This window comes from Trachurus japonicus, chromosome 10 (assembly GCF_045865225.1).
Source record: "Trachurus japonicus isolate A0001 chromosome 10, Traja_1.0".
Lineage (NCBI taxonomy): Eukaryota > Metazoa > Chordata > Actinopteri > Carangiformes > Carangidae > Trachurus > Trachurus japonicus.
Window position 1 is genome coordinate 28,343,227 of NC_140916.1, and position 14,301 is coordinate 28,357,527.

Here is a 14,301-nt window from a genome sequence, read left to right on the forward strand (position 1 = left end):
AAACGACCGGATCGCTTACTTCTGCTTTAAGCTAAAGTTAAATGTCAACAGAATACATGATCATAATATAAATAGTACAAAAATTAATACATAATTAATTCGTTAAATTAAGGGAACGGTATCAAGATAACATAGATAATAATAATCTGACAGCTCATTCAAAAAAAGAAAAAATACATGCTAACCAGCCAGCCCCCACCAGCCTCATCACTACCAAATGGACTCAGTAGCCTCCAACCTGTCCTGAGGATGTAGCACTGCTCAGAGGATACATTAAAATCTGTAGTTTTACAAAGACAACAATGACTAAATTATGATTAAATACAAGGATTAAACTCTTGCAAAGCAATACCACGACCACCTCAGCAAGAAACCATTTTCTACTGCAGTGAAAACCTACAAATATCCTATATAATGCATTGCATTTCCTACACTCTTAGCCTTGGTGAAGTTTAGCATGCCAATGACAGCACAAAGTTGGGTGCACAAAACTATAGGTTCCCCTCCAAGTGACCCTGCTGTTTTGGTTTAGGTGTGTCAATCAAAAAGGTTCCAAGGGGCTTTGAAAGTTGGTATATCCAGTCTTCACTCTGAGCGGCAGCATTTAAATGAAAACGGTTTCTTATTAGCGCCAACCCTATGCACCGAACATGATAATTCAAAAAGACCTTCAAGGCCTGTGAGGTTTTGAAGCTGTTTCAAATTTGACTATTAATTTACTTTATTTTTAATCCTATATAATTCATTTTAAGACGTACCAGGGAATCTGAATAACCCCATGTAAGCAAATAAAGACGGCATTCTGTTCACCCAGGGTAATTAAATTCGCTCTTGAATTAATGGTAAAGAAATGAAACCCACAGTGATCAGTGTGCAGCTTTCTCCACTAATCTGACTGAAAGGAGATGTAATTAACAGTCTCATTTGTAGGTTTGCACAACAATCTTTGTGCTGTTTCAGAAGCCTTTAGTCTCACATTAGCATAACAAAGCATATACATCTAAATGAAGGACTCCACACAAGTGCAACAGAAATATCATCCATAAAGCAGGATACACATAAGGGTGCTGATGATCAGAACTGTCACTTTGTTGCAATTAAACAGAAACCACATGTGAATATGGAGAAATATGATGAAAAATCTCAGTGTGATCAAATATAACACATAGCACAGAGGGGTACTAATTGCACACAGGATTCAAGCATGTTGCAGAATATAGTATGTACTGCCTCTTAATGGGTGAGTTCATCCCACACCTGCAGTTCCTACTAACTGGAGAAAATACGTGTGAACGTACTGCAGCAGCAGGGTTGTTCTAAATTGTCTATTTAAATAAACTGCAAGCAGCTGAATTATTGCGGCGCAAATGATCAAAGTTTTTTTTTTTTTTTCTTCAGGTTTTATCTCATCCCTGTTCTTATAATTAGAGCTAAGTTAGTGTCATGAAGAAACACAAGTCTCTACAAGCTTACATATGCATGGAACTGGACTCATCAATATTTTCTTTTATCAGTGCTTATCAGCTAATAAAAAATAATATTATTATTCCGTTATTCCACTCATCTTTTTTGTCAGCACAAATTGGGAGCATGAATAAAAACTGGTGGATATTTACATTCTGGATCTTTTTGTGTGGGTGTATAAAGTTCTGGATTCTCTGTCAGCTCAGATACACCCCACATTTGCTGTGGTGTTTTTGCTTGTGGGTAGTGCACTTGAGTTAGGCAGAATGATTAATGAACTCCACCAGTGGGCTACCATTACGTAACCTTTGGTGAATCAACGGAAAGTTCTGTTGCGTTACCAAAGATAAAATAAAAATTTAAAAAAAAGAGAAGCGAAAAGTAACTCTCAGTCAGGTTATATCAACATTTCTTCTCTACAATGGTGAAGTGCAATACTACTGATTTTCTTTCCGATCCAATACCAAGTAAAACAAGAGGCGGTATTGCAGATGCCATAATGATACCAATACTTTGTTCAAAAGCATAATGTGCTGAGAGGGGAAATAGAAGACAGGCTGGCTATGTCAAGCCATCATAATCTGCACGCATATACAGCCTCGTTGCTGTTTTTATGCCAAAAAAAAGTTCTACCTGACTGTGTTTGTGCTCTGCCATCAGCATCTCAGTGGAACTGTGTGTGTGGTGCATTCAGGTGCTTTTATACAGACATAGTTTACAGCATCACTATGACAGGCAAAAGTACAAATACCGGCAGGAAATAACAGAAAATAAATCTTCTACTGTGATGAAAAGTATACATATTTATTCAACATCTTCTGTACTGCTATTACATTAGGGTCGCATTGTATCAGCTGATTTAGGGCTACAGGCAGGGTACACCCTGGACAGGTTGCCAGTCAATCACAGGGTGAACAAATGGACATATAACCAATCACACCTATGCAAGGTCAACAATTAACCTAACCTGCATGTCTTTGGTCTGTGGGAGGAAGATGAGAAATAATCTTAAAAAAGACACATTTGGTATCAAAAGTGTCAATATCTGCGTCTCAATCCGGACACCACTACTCTACAATCCGGTCACACACACGCACAATCCAGTACCATAAAGACAGCCAAGCAAAAAAGGAACAGTGTGTTATCCAATAAAAATACACATCCACACTCTAGTCCAACTCTTCTGCAGTCACCTCTTTTTTCTCCCTATTTTTCTTTTTCCATTTTTCACAGCATGGACTGAAGCTGGATCTTTTTTGCTTCATATGGTGCTGTACAATAAAGATAACTAACATAAAAAAGAAATAAATAAACAATTAAGCTCAGGGCTCTTTCACAATCATCTTTAAGCTGTACTAACTTCTTGTTTGGCAGTAAACCAGCAACAATACTGCTGAGGTACAAAACAGAAAGACAAACAATCCCTCCTCATGCTGACCTTGCCTCTGGCAGTATGCAAACTCATTCAAACTACCCTAACCATTAATTTCTCACTCCTTGTTGCCCAGTCTTCACTGATCATTTCACACAATGTAAAACTTATTCTGTATAATCACCTACATTCATAATGCATATGCTGCCAACAAAAATCCAAACAGGAAAATTCAAGAAATGCAGGAGAACTTGTGACGGATCCATCATCTACACACAAGGTTTTATTTTATTCTATTCAAAGTAAAGATAGTAATGTTTCTATGACACAGTGTTTTTCTATAATGGAGCAGTAACACCACTGTTATCACATTAAAATATCATATTTTTTTTACGTGTCTCTATATTCTGCAGGTTTAACAGGAGTATTGATTAAGTTTTGGCTTTTTAAATGCAATGGTTTTCATGCACTTGCTGACAGTAAATCATGCCAACTTGGGTCAGGTGATGTTATTTGTTTCACTTGACTGCCTTGTTGTGACATCTGTGTCAATCAGTGCTGACACACATGCAAACACACTCACAAACTCCCCAGATGAGCCAACATACAACATCCTATCTGTCCCATGATGGATTCTTTTCTTCTTCTATAAATGTAATCAATTCAAGGTATTATAAGATCAATTTACCCCCCTGGGTTCAGAGCTGAGGAGACTGGAATCAACCAAAAGCTGGCCTTCACAGTCCTAGCACTGTAGATCATAAACACATGCTTCATACAGCCAGCCACTTGTCCTATGTAAATAATCTGCATGCCCAACAATGTCTTTTTTGTGTGTTGTACACTGCTCTTCCTGGAACATTAGCATAATAATGAGGCATTATCAAAATCAAATCAAAATGTGATCAAGCTTTATTATTCCTTCATCTAAATGACTGGAGAATTTTAGTCACTTGCATCAAGTGGCACCTTGCATAAATCCCTATTACAGTAATGTGTGAGTTAAGCAGTGCAGGTAGGTGGAGTTACTTCAGTAGCCAAAGTTGCTTATCTATTTATCAATTAAGTAGGGGTGTAACGGTATATGTATTCGTTCCGTGCCGTCACGGTACGGGGGTCACAGTTCGGTGCACACAGTCACACGACGAATACGTCTGAATGAATATTAAAAAAAAAATAAAAAAAAAAGTCGAGTCCTCACTCGAATCCAGGTGGCGGTAATGAGCCTCGAAGCTGCCTGCAGCCGTCATAGCAGACGAAGAAGAGAATGAAGTTAGAGGAGGAGAGCTGTCTGCTTCATTCATGTCACTGTGGCTTCTCAATGAAACAAACGGCGGCGGCGGCGGCTCGCGACCATAATACATCCATGCTCGCGACTGGTCCACGGGACAAAGTCCGTCGGCGATGTTTCACGGATGCGGGGTGCGTCGCTAGAAACGCATCAAACATGTAGCGCATGTTCAACCCGATATGTCAATCACTGGTGCAAGTAAAAAGACAAGTTGTGTGCAACAACTTATCCCGCAGCTTTTAAGACTCTTGACATGAACACAGACAGGTGAGGAGAAAAGGAGACCGCACACTATATATAATCAGACACATTGTCTGATGAAGGGCTGACGCCTGAAACGTGTGAGTGACATTAAACTGTCACGGGAGCTTTTAACTAGTGTGCGGTCTCCTTTTTTCCTTACCTGTGTCTTTCTTGGTGATCCAGCACCTAGTCTTCAGTTTTTTGGGGGATGTGCGTGTAGCTGCCTAATATGTTTTATGAACACAGGCAGGACCAGAAACATCACCAAAGTAACTGCTAGTCTAATTTAACTGTGTAAACCAACATTGATGTCAGTTTATTGTTTTGTTTTTTTAATAATATTTTTTTAATAATAATAATTTAATAATTGATTGAATTGAATTGAAATTGAATGGCATTATAACACTCCTAATGCACTTGTTTTATTTTGTATTCTTTTTTCTTTTAACTTTTATAACACAAGACAGATTTTAGTTTTACATTCAATTAGTGTCTGTTGTACCGAAACCGTACCGAACCGTGACCCCTGAACCGAGGTACGTACCGAACCGTGACTTTTGTGTACCGTTACACCCCTACAATTAAGGCAAAAATACATCTTGTTACTCTGATTATGCCATTACCATTTATGTTAAAAGAATTAGCATGTGAGGTCATTTGGAACGTGGCTTGTGGCAGCCAGGAAAATAGTCCCTTCCACCGTTAATTCACGCCCCGTCACAGCTCCAGCCAATGGTGTCCTCTCAATAGCTCACACCCTCTTTTAAAAAAAAAGGTGCGGTAAGAGCCAAGATGGCTGCTTGGGTCAGTGTCTGCCTCCCAGTGTATCCATCTCATCAGCACCGAGCCGACGTCTGGCTGTGGCCCTCATCCGGTGGATTATTAACCTGAACCCAGGCAGGACTGTTATAACCACGCCAGGATTGTAAAGCACCTGAGCAGCAGTAAGGTAAGTCTGCACAATTGTCAGAGGGTGTTATTAGCAGAGATCCTCTATGCGTTTCTTTTGAGAAGAGGAGTTACTCTGGTGGAAAAAAAGTAAAAGTTACCTGACCTGAAGATGTTTTGTGGAGATGAGTGGTCACTTGGAGGATTTTTATGAGACTGAGTTTAACTGAACTTTCTGTTGGTCAGATTTTCTCTGTTGCTGTTGTGGGATATTTTGGACATTTTTCTTTTGTGGTTTTGCCTGAAAATGACTTTTTCCATTGTGATTGGTGCTTAAGCTTTAAAACACATAGGTTTAACAATGTTGCATTGTTTCCTCAACTCTTTTGCTTGTCATGGTCATGCCTTGTCTTGGTGGGTGATTGTAGGGATGATACGTGATGCAGGGTCTGAGATGTGGGGGATTTTTTGCTGATGGAGGGAGGTCACTTGGAGATTTTCTTTCATGCACTAAATTGAACTGAACTTCTGTTGAATGTATCGAACTGCTTTTGCTGCTCTTACTGGTGTGGGTGGCATTTTGAACATTTTGCCTCTGAGAAGGACATGTGACTTGTGCTTGGACTTTAATAGCCTATAGGCCTACATTGAGGTAACTGTGTCCTGCTTGTCTCCTCATGCTGGGTCATGATGGTTTTATTGAAGGGTCACAACAAGTTGCTGAATTGTGTATCCTTGGGGTGGATTAACGTGTCGCCAATTGAGTTCAAATCTTTGGAGGGAGCTCCGACCATTTGGAAATATTTTCTTCTACAGGGATCTGTGCATGTCTGTCTGCCACTTTTCATGTATGCCTGTGTGCGTAAATATCTGCATCATTAGAGAGCCATCATTTTTTACCCTCGAAGCCAGTTTCAGCCAATACATTTATGGTGATTGGTGAGTGAGATGAAGTGTTTCCAGCCCACACTGAACAGCAAAAAAAAGGAAGAAGAATAAAAGAAAACACTTTCACCCTCGCACACAGTAGCACAACACTCACCTCTCATTCTGAAAACACACTCCTCAAGGTCAGCATGGTAACAGGAGCAATGAGCTGTTCCACTGTGCCATCTGTTTGCACATGTCTCTCTCTCTGTTGCCCCTCTCCATCACTTCCTCATGTTCTCATGTTGGTGTGGCTTTAGCTGCCTCACACTCGGCTTCTTTGTCTTTGTTATGGATTGCCATTTGCTGTATCTTAATCTTTTTCTCAGCAGTCGTGTCTTATAATTGACAGTTTGACTGATGCAGCTAATTGGAATTCATGATTCATTTTTTTTTAGTTCCACCTGTTTCTATCCCAGCTGGCTAACTTTGCATACGTTCCAGCCAGTCAATCCAGTCGTACGTATAGTATAATTCTGACATGTGTCACTTTTTCTGAATTAGTATTATAGGGTTATAGTATTAAAGTATTATGCCCCTTTTCCACAAATTAAAATAGTTCCCAGGTGTCTTAAAGACATGTCTGTAACGTGCTGTGGTCAAAATGGTCAAACATTTTCATCTGCTCAAAACAGTCCTGTTCAGGACAGCTGGTTTCAGAGCCTGTCCCTTTAAATGCAAATAAGCCACTGCTCGCCTCGCCGCACCCCTTCTACTGGTACCAGGTAGGGGTGGGGTTATGCAATTTGAAAACTAGTTACATCACTGGAAGACAACTGAGGGAACATCTCATAAAAACACAATGAATTTCAACCTAGGGAGCCTGAAAATTATATATCGTCGCTGCCCGACGTAGAACACGTATGTCCAAAACGGTAACTTTACAGGAAATGGAAAAAACACCGTCATTTCACAGTGTTTGAATGTGGTGTCGTCAAATTTGCTACAATAACATTAAATGTGGTCATACACCTGCGAGTGTCATGATATAATCCCCATTTTACTAAAATCGTGTTTAAATGGATTTACGTGTTTATTTTACCGCGACGGCGGAGATACGTTTTTTTCTCATCATTAATTAGAATGGCCAGATCGCGTTTCATTGACAGCTTAATGCGCTCTGATGTTTTTTTTTAAAATGCTACGTTACATATCATCCGTAGTTTCTTCACATAAAACATGTAAGATGAATGAAATAAACAGTTGCCTACCTACACAACTATACACTGTTATGGCTATGATGGCAAATGTTACACAGACGCTGCCTGACTGCACTTCCGTCCTACCGTAGCCTACTTTTTTTTCTCTTCACTCCTCTCAGTCTCCACGTCTCGAGGAGGGTGGGGGGCGGGGGATCATCCTTCTAAAGTTACTGTAGGCTATTAAGTATACCGCTGCAAGTCATAATCAAACCAATAGTTTACTGACAATAAATAACTAATTACGACCAATTTGGCTCAATATTGCTACTGTACCACTGGACTGGAAGATGCATTAAAGCAACAAAAGACTTAGTAAAAATAATTTATGTACTCTGCCAAAAAAAATAAGATAGAAATTCCATGTGTTCAACAGACAAGAATCAGGCATGGTCCAAGTCATTTAATAGTACACCAAACAACAACATACCAACAATAGTTTGTGCACTGGAGTAAGGAGAACGGTTTGCTGCTTAATGTAGCAAAAACCAAAGAAATGGTGGTGGAAGAAGTCCCCACCTTCTCCTGTTTGTATCAGTGGGAGTCACAGATACAGACTCCCCCGCTGCTCAAGAGAGCGATATAAACATTCATTCATACCCACTGCAATACAGCTGTACAACTCCGCAATCTGATTAATTAATGCAGTCATCACAAGCATCCTGGACCCAGCACTTCTTCTTCTTCTCTTAACTTCTTAACTTCTAACCCTCTACACGCATCTCTTATTCATATATTTATTTCTTTTATTCTGTGTTTTAATACACTATGTGTTTTTATGTCTTACATGTATTTTTACTCAGTGTTTGTGATCTGTGTTGCTGCTCTGTGACATTTTAAAATTTCCCCTCAGGGATTAAATAAAGTATTTCTAAATATACATGTGTCAAAGAATTGTATTTAATTAATTAATTAATTAATTAAAATAAATAAATAAATAAACACCGTGGTAGGGGAGCCCACCACAGTTAGGTATAGTGTTTCTTGTTTGTGTGATGGTGCACAGCTACCACAGTTTAATTTTTTGCTGTGACTGGCTTGTGTACGGGTCAGGTTCTTTGGTGTTGTGGTCAAGCTGGAGGTTTGGGAGGTCCAAAGCCAGGTGTCATGACAGCTCTCTCTTTTCCTTACAGGTGTGAGGAGTGTGCTGGCTCACTGTGAGACCAAGAGAGGTGTGTCCAGTGTCAGAGCTACAGGAAGGACCAACAGGTTTAGATGACCCCCTATGTGAGGGATGCCAGAGGTGGGTGAAGCCCCAGCATGTGGACTTCCATGGGGGAAAAGAGGTATGGTTGTAGTGAGATGTGTGAGGAACACCCATGTGCACCAAGTCCATGGACATGCTCCCTGAACGGGAGAAGACTGTGACACAGCTTCTACAGTGGTTGAGGGTGCCAGTACCAGCTAGACTGGTGCTTTGACCTGGCTGTTAAGCTGTGAGATTTGTACCCTGCAGGCTCAGGTTTTAAACCAGTAACCATTCTCTTCCTTTACCAGTCTGACTTGTTTACTCAGGTGAAGGGAGAGAACAGTCTCCTCTCACCTGAGTGAAACCTGTGTCTGGATGTGTGACTGTACGTGTGTGCGTGTGTGTGTGTGTGTGTGTGTGTTTACTCAGGTGAAGGGAGAGAACAGTCTCCCTTCACCTGAGTGAAATCTGTGTCTCGATGTGTGACTGTACGTATGTGTATGCCATGTATGCGTGTGTGTGTGTGTGTGTGTGTGTGTGTGTGTGTGTGTGTGTGTGTGTGTGTTTACTCAGGTGAAGGGAGAGAACAGTCTCCCTTCACCTGAGTGAAATCTGTGTCTGGATGTGTGTGACTGTATGACTTTTGGTCAAGCTGCACTTTAGAGGCTGGGCCCTGAATTTGCAGCTTGACCAAGAGTCATACAGTCACACATCCAGACACAGATTTCACTCAGGTGAGAGGAGACTGTTCTCTCCCTTCACCTGAGTAAACAAGTCAGACTGGTAAAGGAAGAGAATGGTTACTGGTTTAAAACCTGAGCCTGCAGGGTACAAATCTCACAGCTTAACAGCCAGGCCAAAGCACCAGTCTAGCTGGTACTGGCACCCTCAACCACTGTAGAAGCTGTGTCACAGTCTTCTCCCGTTCAGGGAGCATGTCCATGGACTTGGTGCACATGGGTGTTCCTCACACATCTCACTACAACCATACCTCTTTCCCCCCATGGAAGTCCACATGCTGGGGTTTCACCCACCTCTGGCATCCCTCACACAGGGGGTCATCTAAACCTGTTGGTCCTCCCTGTAGCTCTGACACTGGACACACCTCTCTTGGTCTCACAGTGAGCCAGCACACTCCTCACACCTGTAAGGAAAAGAGAGAGCTGTCATGACACCTGGCTTTGGACCTCCAGATTGACCGCAACACCAAAGAGCCTGACCCGTACACAAGCCAGTCACAGCAAAAAATTAAACTGTGGTAGCTGTGCACCATCACGTGTATGTGTGGTGTGTGTGTGTAAGTGAGTGAGTTTTGTTTGTGTGTGTGTCTGTCATGTGTGCGTGCATGCTGTGTGTCCATGTGCAACTTGTCGATCTTCACTCATGATCAAGTGCATTGTAGAAGCCATGGAAGTCCTTCGGCAGAACTTCCCTGAGGTCTTGCAGGTGCTTGTATTTCACTGCTGTTATCTTATGGCTCGAAGTGTAGAGTGGGACAACAGCGACACACGTCTTCCGAAGTGATGGGGATGGATAGGCTTCCCAGTTGTCGGAGTGGTGTATTTTGTACTCGGTAGTGCCATCCACATTGTACCTAGTAGATCAAAAAAAAGAGGGGGGGGGGGGGGCACAGTCAAGTTTTGATGTATTGAACATGAGATTTTTTATGTTATGATTTGTTAAGTTATGCTGATGTTTTATGTGTTACAGCAATGCACTTAAAATGAAGTCAATATTTGCGGGGAAAAAAGTACAGTACAGTAAGATAAAAACTACCTGATGGCACGGAGGTCATGCACTGTAGGATCTCCAGCACTCCTACCAGGTCGGATTGATTTGCAGATGTTTACTTGGCTGAAGTCTGTGAAGAAGCTGTAGTCTACATACTTCACCTCGTATGGTTTAGGACTGGAGCGAGCTCCCCGCACTACTGCCGCATACTCCGCTGGAACATGTATGTCTCTGTCTCTCAACTTCCTCTCAATCACGCTGTGCACGGAGTCGCACTCCATCTGAGTGTGGCCTCTTTCAAGGTACTTCTGAGTAACTTGTTTCTTCTTCTCAGTTGCAAACTTCAGAAGGGCATTGCTCAGAATGAGGTTCCTATTCTGATAGCCACACCCATCACTCCACAGGATGTATTCAGTGTAAGTGGGGTGTGCTTCAAGGAAGTCTACAATACAGGAGGCAAACTCGTTGGCAGAGAGCCCTGCTTCTCCCTCATGCCACAGATAATTCATTGCTTCATGAGATGTCATGTTATAGATTGTAAAGTTATGGACACCAAGTTTCATTTTGTAATATAGAGCAGAGGCTTGAAGCTTTGGACACAGTAAAAGGCCTTGCAGATCCATGCATGTCACTAGTAGCTTGTCACTTGCAAGCTCTTTATCTTTTGCCTTCTCTGCTCTCGCCTCATCTTTCTTCACACAGTGTTCCTCCCACGTGGTGGCTTCGATATTTCCAGCCTTGAATGCACAGCAAGTGTCACACTGATCTTTCTTGGGGTGGTAAAGTGAAAGATTTAAGTTGTTGAAGGTGTTGGTGAATACCTGCCTTGACAGGGGCTGTAGGCCACGTTCTGCACAAGCTTGCTTATACTTTGAGTGAAGATGACTTAGAGACTTAAAGAAGGGCTCGAGGTACATCTTGGATGAGGAGGATCTGCAGTAATGGGATGGGACCTTTGGCAGATCTTGAAGAAAGGACTTCATAAAGTCGTGTTCCTCTGTCCTTACCCTCACTCTTGCTGTCTTCTCAGGACTTTCCCCTCTTCTTCCTACCCACTTCAAAAAGGTCCACTGTTTGATTCCAAGTGTGGACAGGAACATCCTCTGACACACTCTGAGCCTTTGACCATCAACACAGAGAAAACAAAAAAGAGATGCTGACCGGCGTGATTCATCTGCTATTGTCCGGCGCCGCTTAACGTTGCTCACCTCCACCAAAGATTTCACATAAATTCTTCTCTCCTTCCAATCCAATTTTCCCCAGAAGTAATTGAAAATTCCCTCCCTCTTCCCTTCATCAATTCTTGCACAGTTTAGTTTGGTTGAATTTCGGCAGGCTGTAGACTGGCATGGCATTCCTATCTTTCGTGGCTGTTTTACTACAGGTTGATTTTTACTGCGCCCAAGATATGATTCGCCTCTCATTCGTTTCCTTTTTTGAACGTTAGCCTTCCATTTCTCTGGGTTTGCCCTCTTTCTTGGCCGTCCCCGTATGACTTCACCACCATCCTCTAATGAAAAGAAAAATACAAAAAAGAAACAGTCTGTAATGTTCATTGTTCTTGCATGACTTCTCAGCATGTGTGTGTGCATTTTTGTTTGTGAAAATGTGTGTGTGTTTGTGTTTTTAATCAGCAGATATGTTTTCAAGTGAATTAACAAAGAGGATCACAATTAGTACACTGAACACAATGTTCAAAATATTCAGAATTGAGCTTCCATTTTTCTTTGCTTTGACTGGCAACTGAATACAGCAACGGTTTACTTTTCTCAAAACATAATCTGTGACAGACTTTGGTCCAAAAGTTCTACACAAACCCAATATGGAGATGTGGAGGACGTAATGTGATATAATAATAATAGGCTACGAACCCTCATTTGCTGGTAAGTACTCTGGGTCATCACCAGAATTATCTTCAAGCAAATCTAAGAACAATAAGGACAACAGAAAAACACAGTTAATACACTGAATGCAATGTTCACAAGAATTGAGTTTGAATCAGTTGATTTGACAGGCAATTTTTTTGAAAACCTCAGTTGCTCTGTACTTAATTATCTCTTCTCTAGAACTAGCTCTGAGACAGACTTTGAGCTTAATTAATATCCTACACAAAACAAACATGGGCAGTTAAAGTGGTAGTTAAAGTGTGTAATATGATGATAATGATAAGCCACCAACCCTCATTGGCAGGTGGATCCTGTTCATCTTGGCCAGAGTCACTTTCAGATAAGTCTAAGAACAATTAAGAGAAACAGGTTTAGTGCACTGAATACAATGTTGACTTTGATGCTCTGGCTACCTCAATCCTAGTTTCCTACGAACCTTCCTCACTGCTGACCCTCACGTTTGCCTCAAGTGCCCTATCATAGCTAATGTTGACCAACTCACACATCTCCTTAAATGAGACAGACATCCTAAGAGGAGGGAGAAAAACACATAAGAAAACATTTGCGTGCGCTACACATAGTACACAACGTTTAAAATCAATGATGGCATAATTATTCTGTAGCATTTGGTAGACTGACGCGAGCTAGCGCGCTACTGCTAGAAAGAAAACACCAGGATTTTCACTCAAAGATTAGGCTAAGACATTTTACGGTCACGTTCATGACGGCAATATTATAGGCTATCGTTACTCGAGTTTGATGGTGAAAAACATGTTTGAGTGAACCTCATAATACGTAAAACCAAAGCTGTTATCAACCGAGTTTATTTGCCTAGCAAGCCAGGTAACGTTAGTCTATGGTGAGCTATGGCGGCTACAGGTATAACGTTAAAGTTATTACGTCCGTCGGCGTCAGCTCAGCGGTCGATGAAGATACTGAGTGGCGTTACTTTGTCTGAACAAAATAAAATCAATTGGTAATAAATGTCAGCTAGAGTTGAAAACAGTCGACAACAAACAATAACCATCGTTGTTACTGTACCTTGACACTGTTTTGAGCCGCTGCTGTTGCTTCCGAGAGGGAGAGGCTTGTTGAAAAACAAGGGGTCGCGCGACAAAACAGTTGGAGATACGCGCCTTGATTGACAGCTCTGACATCAAATGGAGATACGTGAAAATTAGATGACGTGATTTCACATCTTTTCATTGGTCATTTTGATATCCAAAGCTTACTGTTTACAGAGGGACAGCTGATCACTCTATCTGTCGAAAAAACTCAAAATCAAAAAAAATGGACATACGTGGTTTTCATCAGACAGCGACGATATGTTTTTGTCAATTCTCACATTTTGGTGGCTGGAAGGCAAGACACCCATTATGTGAAAGAGCCTTCAAAAAGTGATATTTCCATAATATGTCCCCTTTAAGATACTGACTTTTGGAACTCGGGAGGTTTTTGCAAGTTCTGTCATTGATAATAACAAACTAACACAGTGTTAGCATTGACAGCTGTTTCCTTCAGCACTATAGCTATTATTGCAGTTACAACACATAAGGTTATAATTAGCCTCACCACTTCTTGAGGGCAGACTAGTTGCTAATATGACTGAGCTAGCAGATTAGCATGCTAAATTCATTTGTGAAGAAGTGATGCTCAACTTATGTTCCTTCTAGACTGGTGCAGATGCTAACATTGCATCTAGTAATATCTACTAAATAAATTGTCTACATTGAAGTTCTATTTTTAATCTAGGACTTGAACTTGCAAGTTAGTATGGTTCTACGTTTGTCATTGCTGCTGGTGTGACATTACCTCACACATCATCTCATTGCCTGTTAACGTGGGTGGTTTCACCTCGAGCCTGTTAAGCAGTTTTGATCTTACCCCTTGGTGTGTTTGTTTTTGTACCTTCTGTGAGGATGTCAGGTTGTAGAACAACTGTAAGAGCAGAAAGTGCCTTAAAGACTGAAGTGAGGGAGCAAAAGCCAACAGCCTCACAAAATGAAGTGTACAACAGCTGAGGAGTAAAGCCTGTCAACAAAATGAAGTTATGGCAGCACCCAAGTCAAAGCAAGGAGTTCTACATAGTGTAGGATTACACTGCATGGGTG

The 14,301-nt window shown here is 41.3% G+C and overlaps 1 protein-coding gene across 2 annotated transcripts; it reads right to left on the reverse strand.

Annotated features, from left to right (window-relative positions):
• Positions 1–9,866: 9,866 nt before the first annotated feature.
• Positions 9,867–13,511, reverse strand: LOC146980242 (uncharacterized). Of its 2 annotated transcripts, XM_085788777.1 has the most exons (4): positions 13,232–13,511; positions 12,483–12,536; positions 10,350–12,229; positions 9,867–10,167 (listed from the first exon to the last, which is right to left on the reverse strand). In XM_085788777.1, exons 3-4 carry the CDS (start codon positions 11,894–11,896, stop codon positions 9,951–9,953), a joined length of 1,764 nt encoding a protein of 587 aa, XP_085644903.1. In that variant the 5' UTR covers positions 11,897–12,229; positions 12,483–12,536; positions 13,232–13,511; the 3' UTR covers positions 9,867–9,950. The 2 variants fall into 2 exon arrangements, with proteins under 2 accessions (XP_085644903.1, XP_085644902.1); XM_085788776.1 differs by lacking the exons at positions 12,483–12,536; positions 13,232–13,511 and having other exon boundaries at positions 10,350–12,282.
• Between the last annotated feature and the right edge of the window lie 790 nt (positions 13,512–14,301).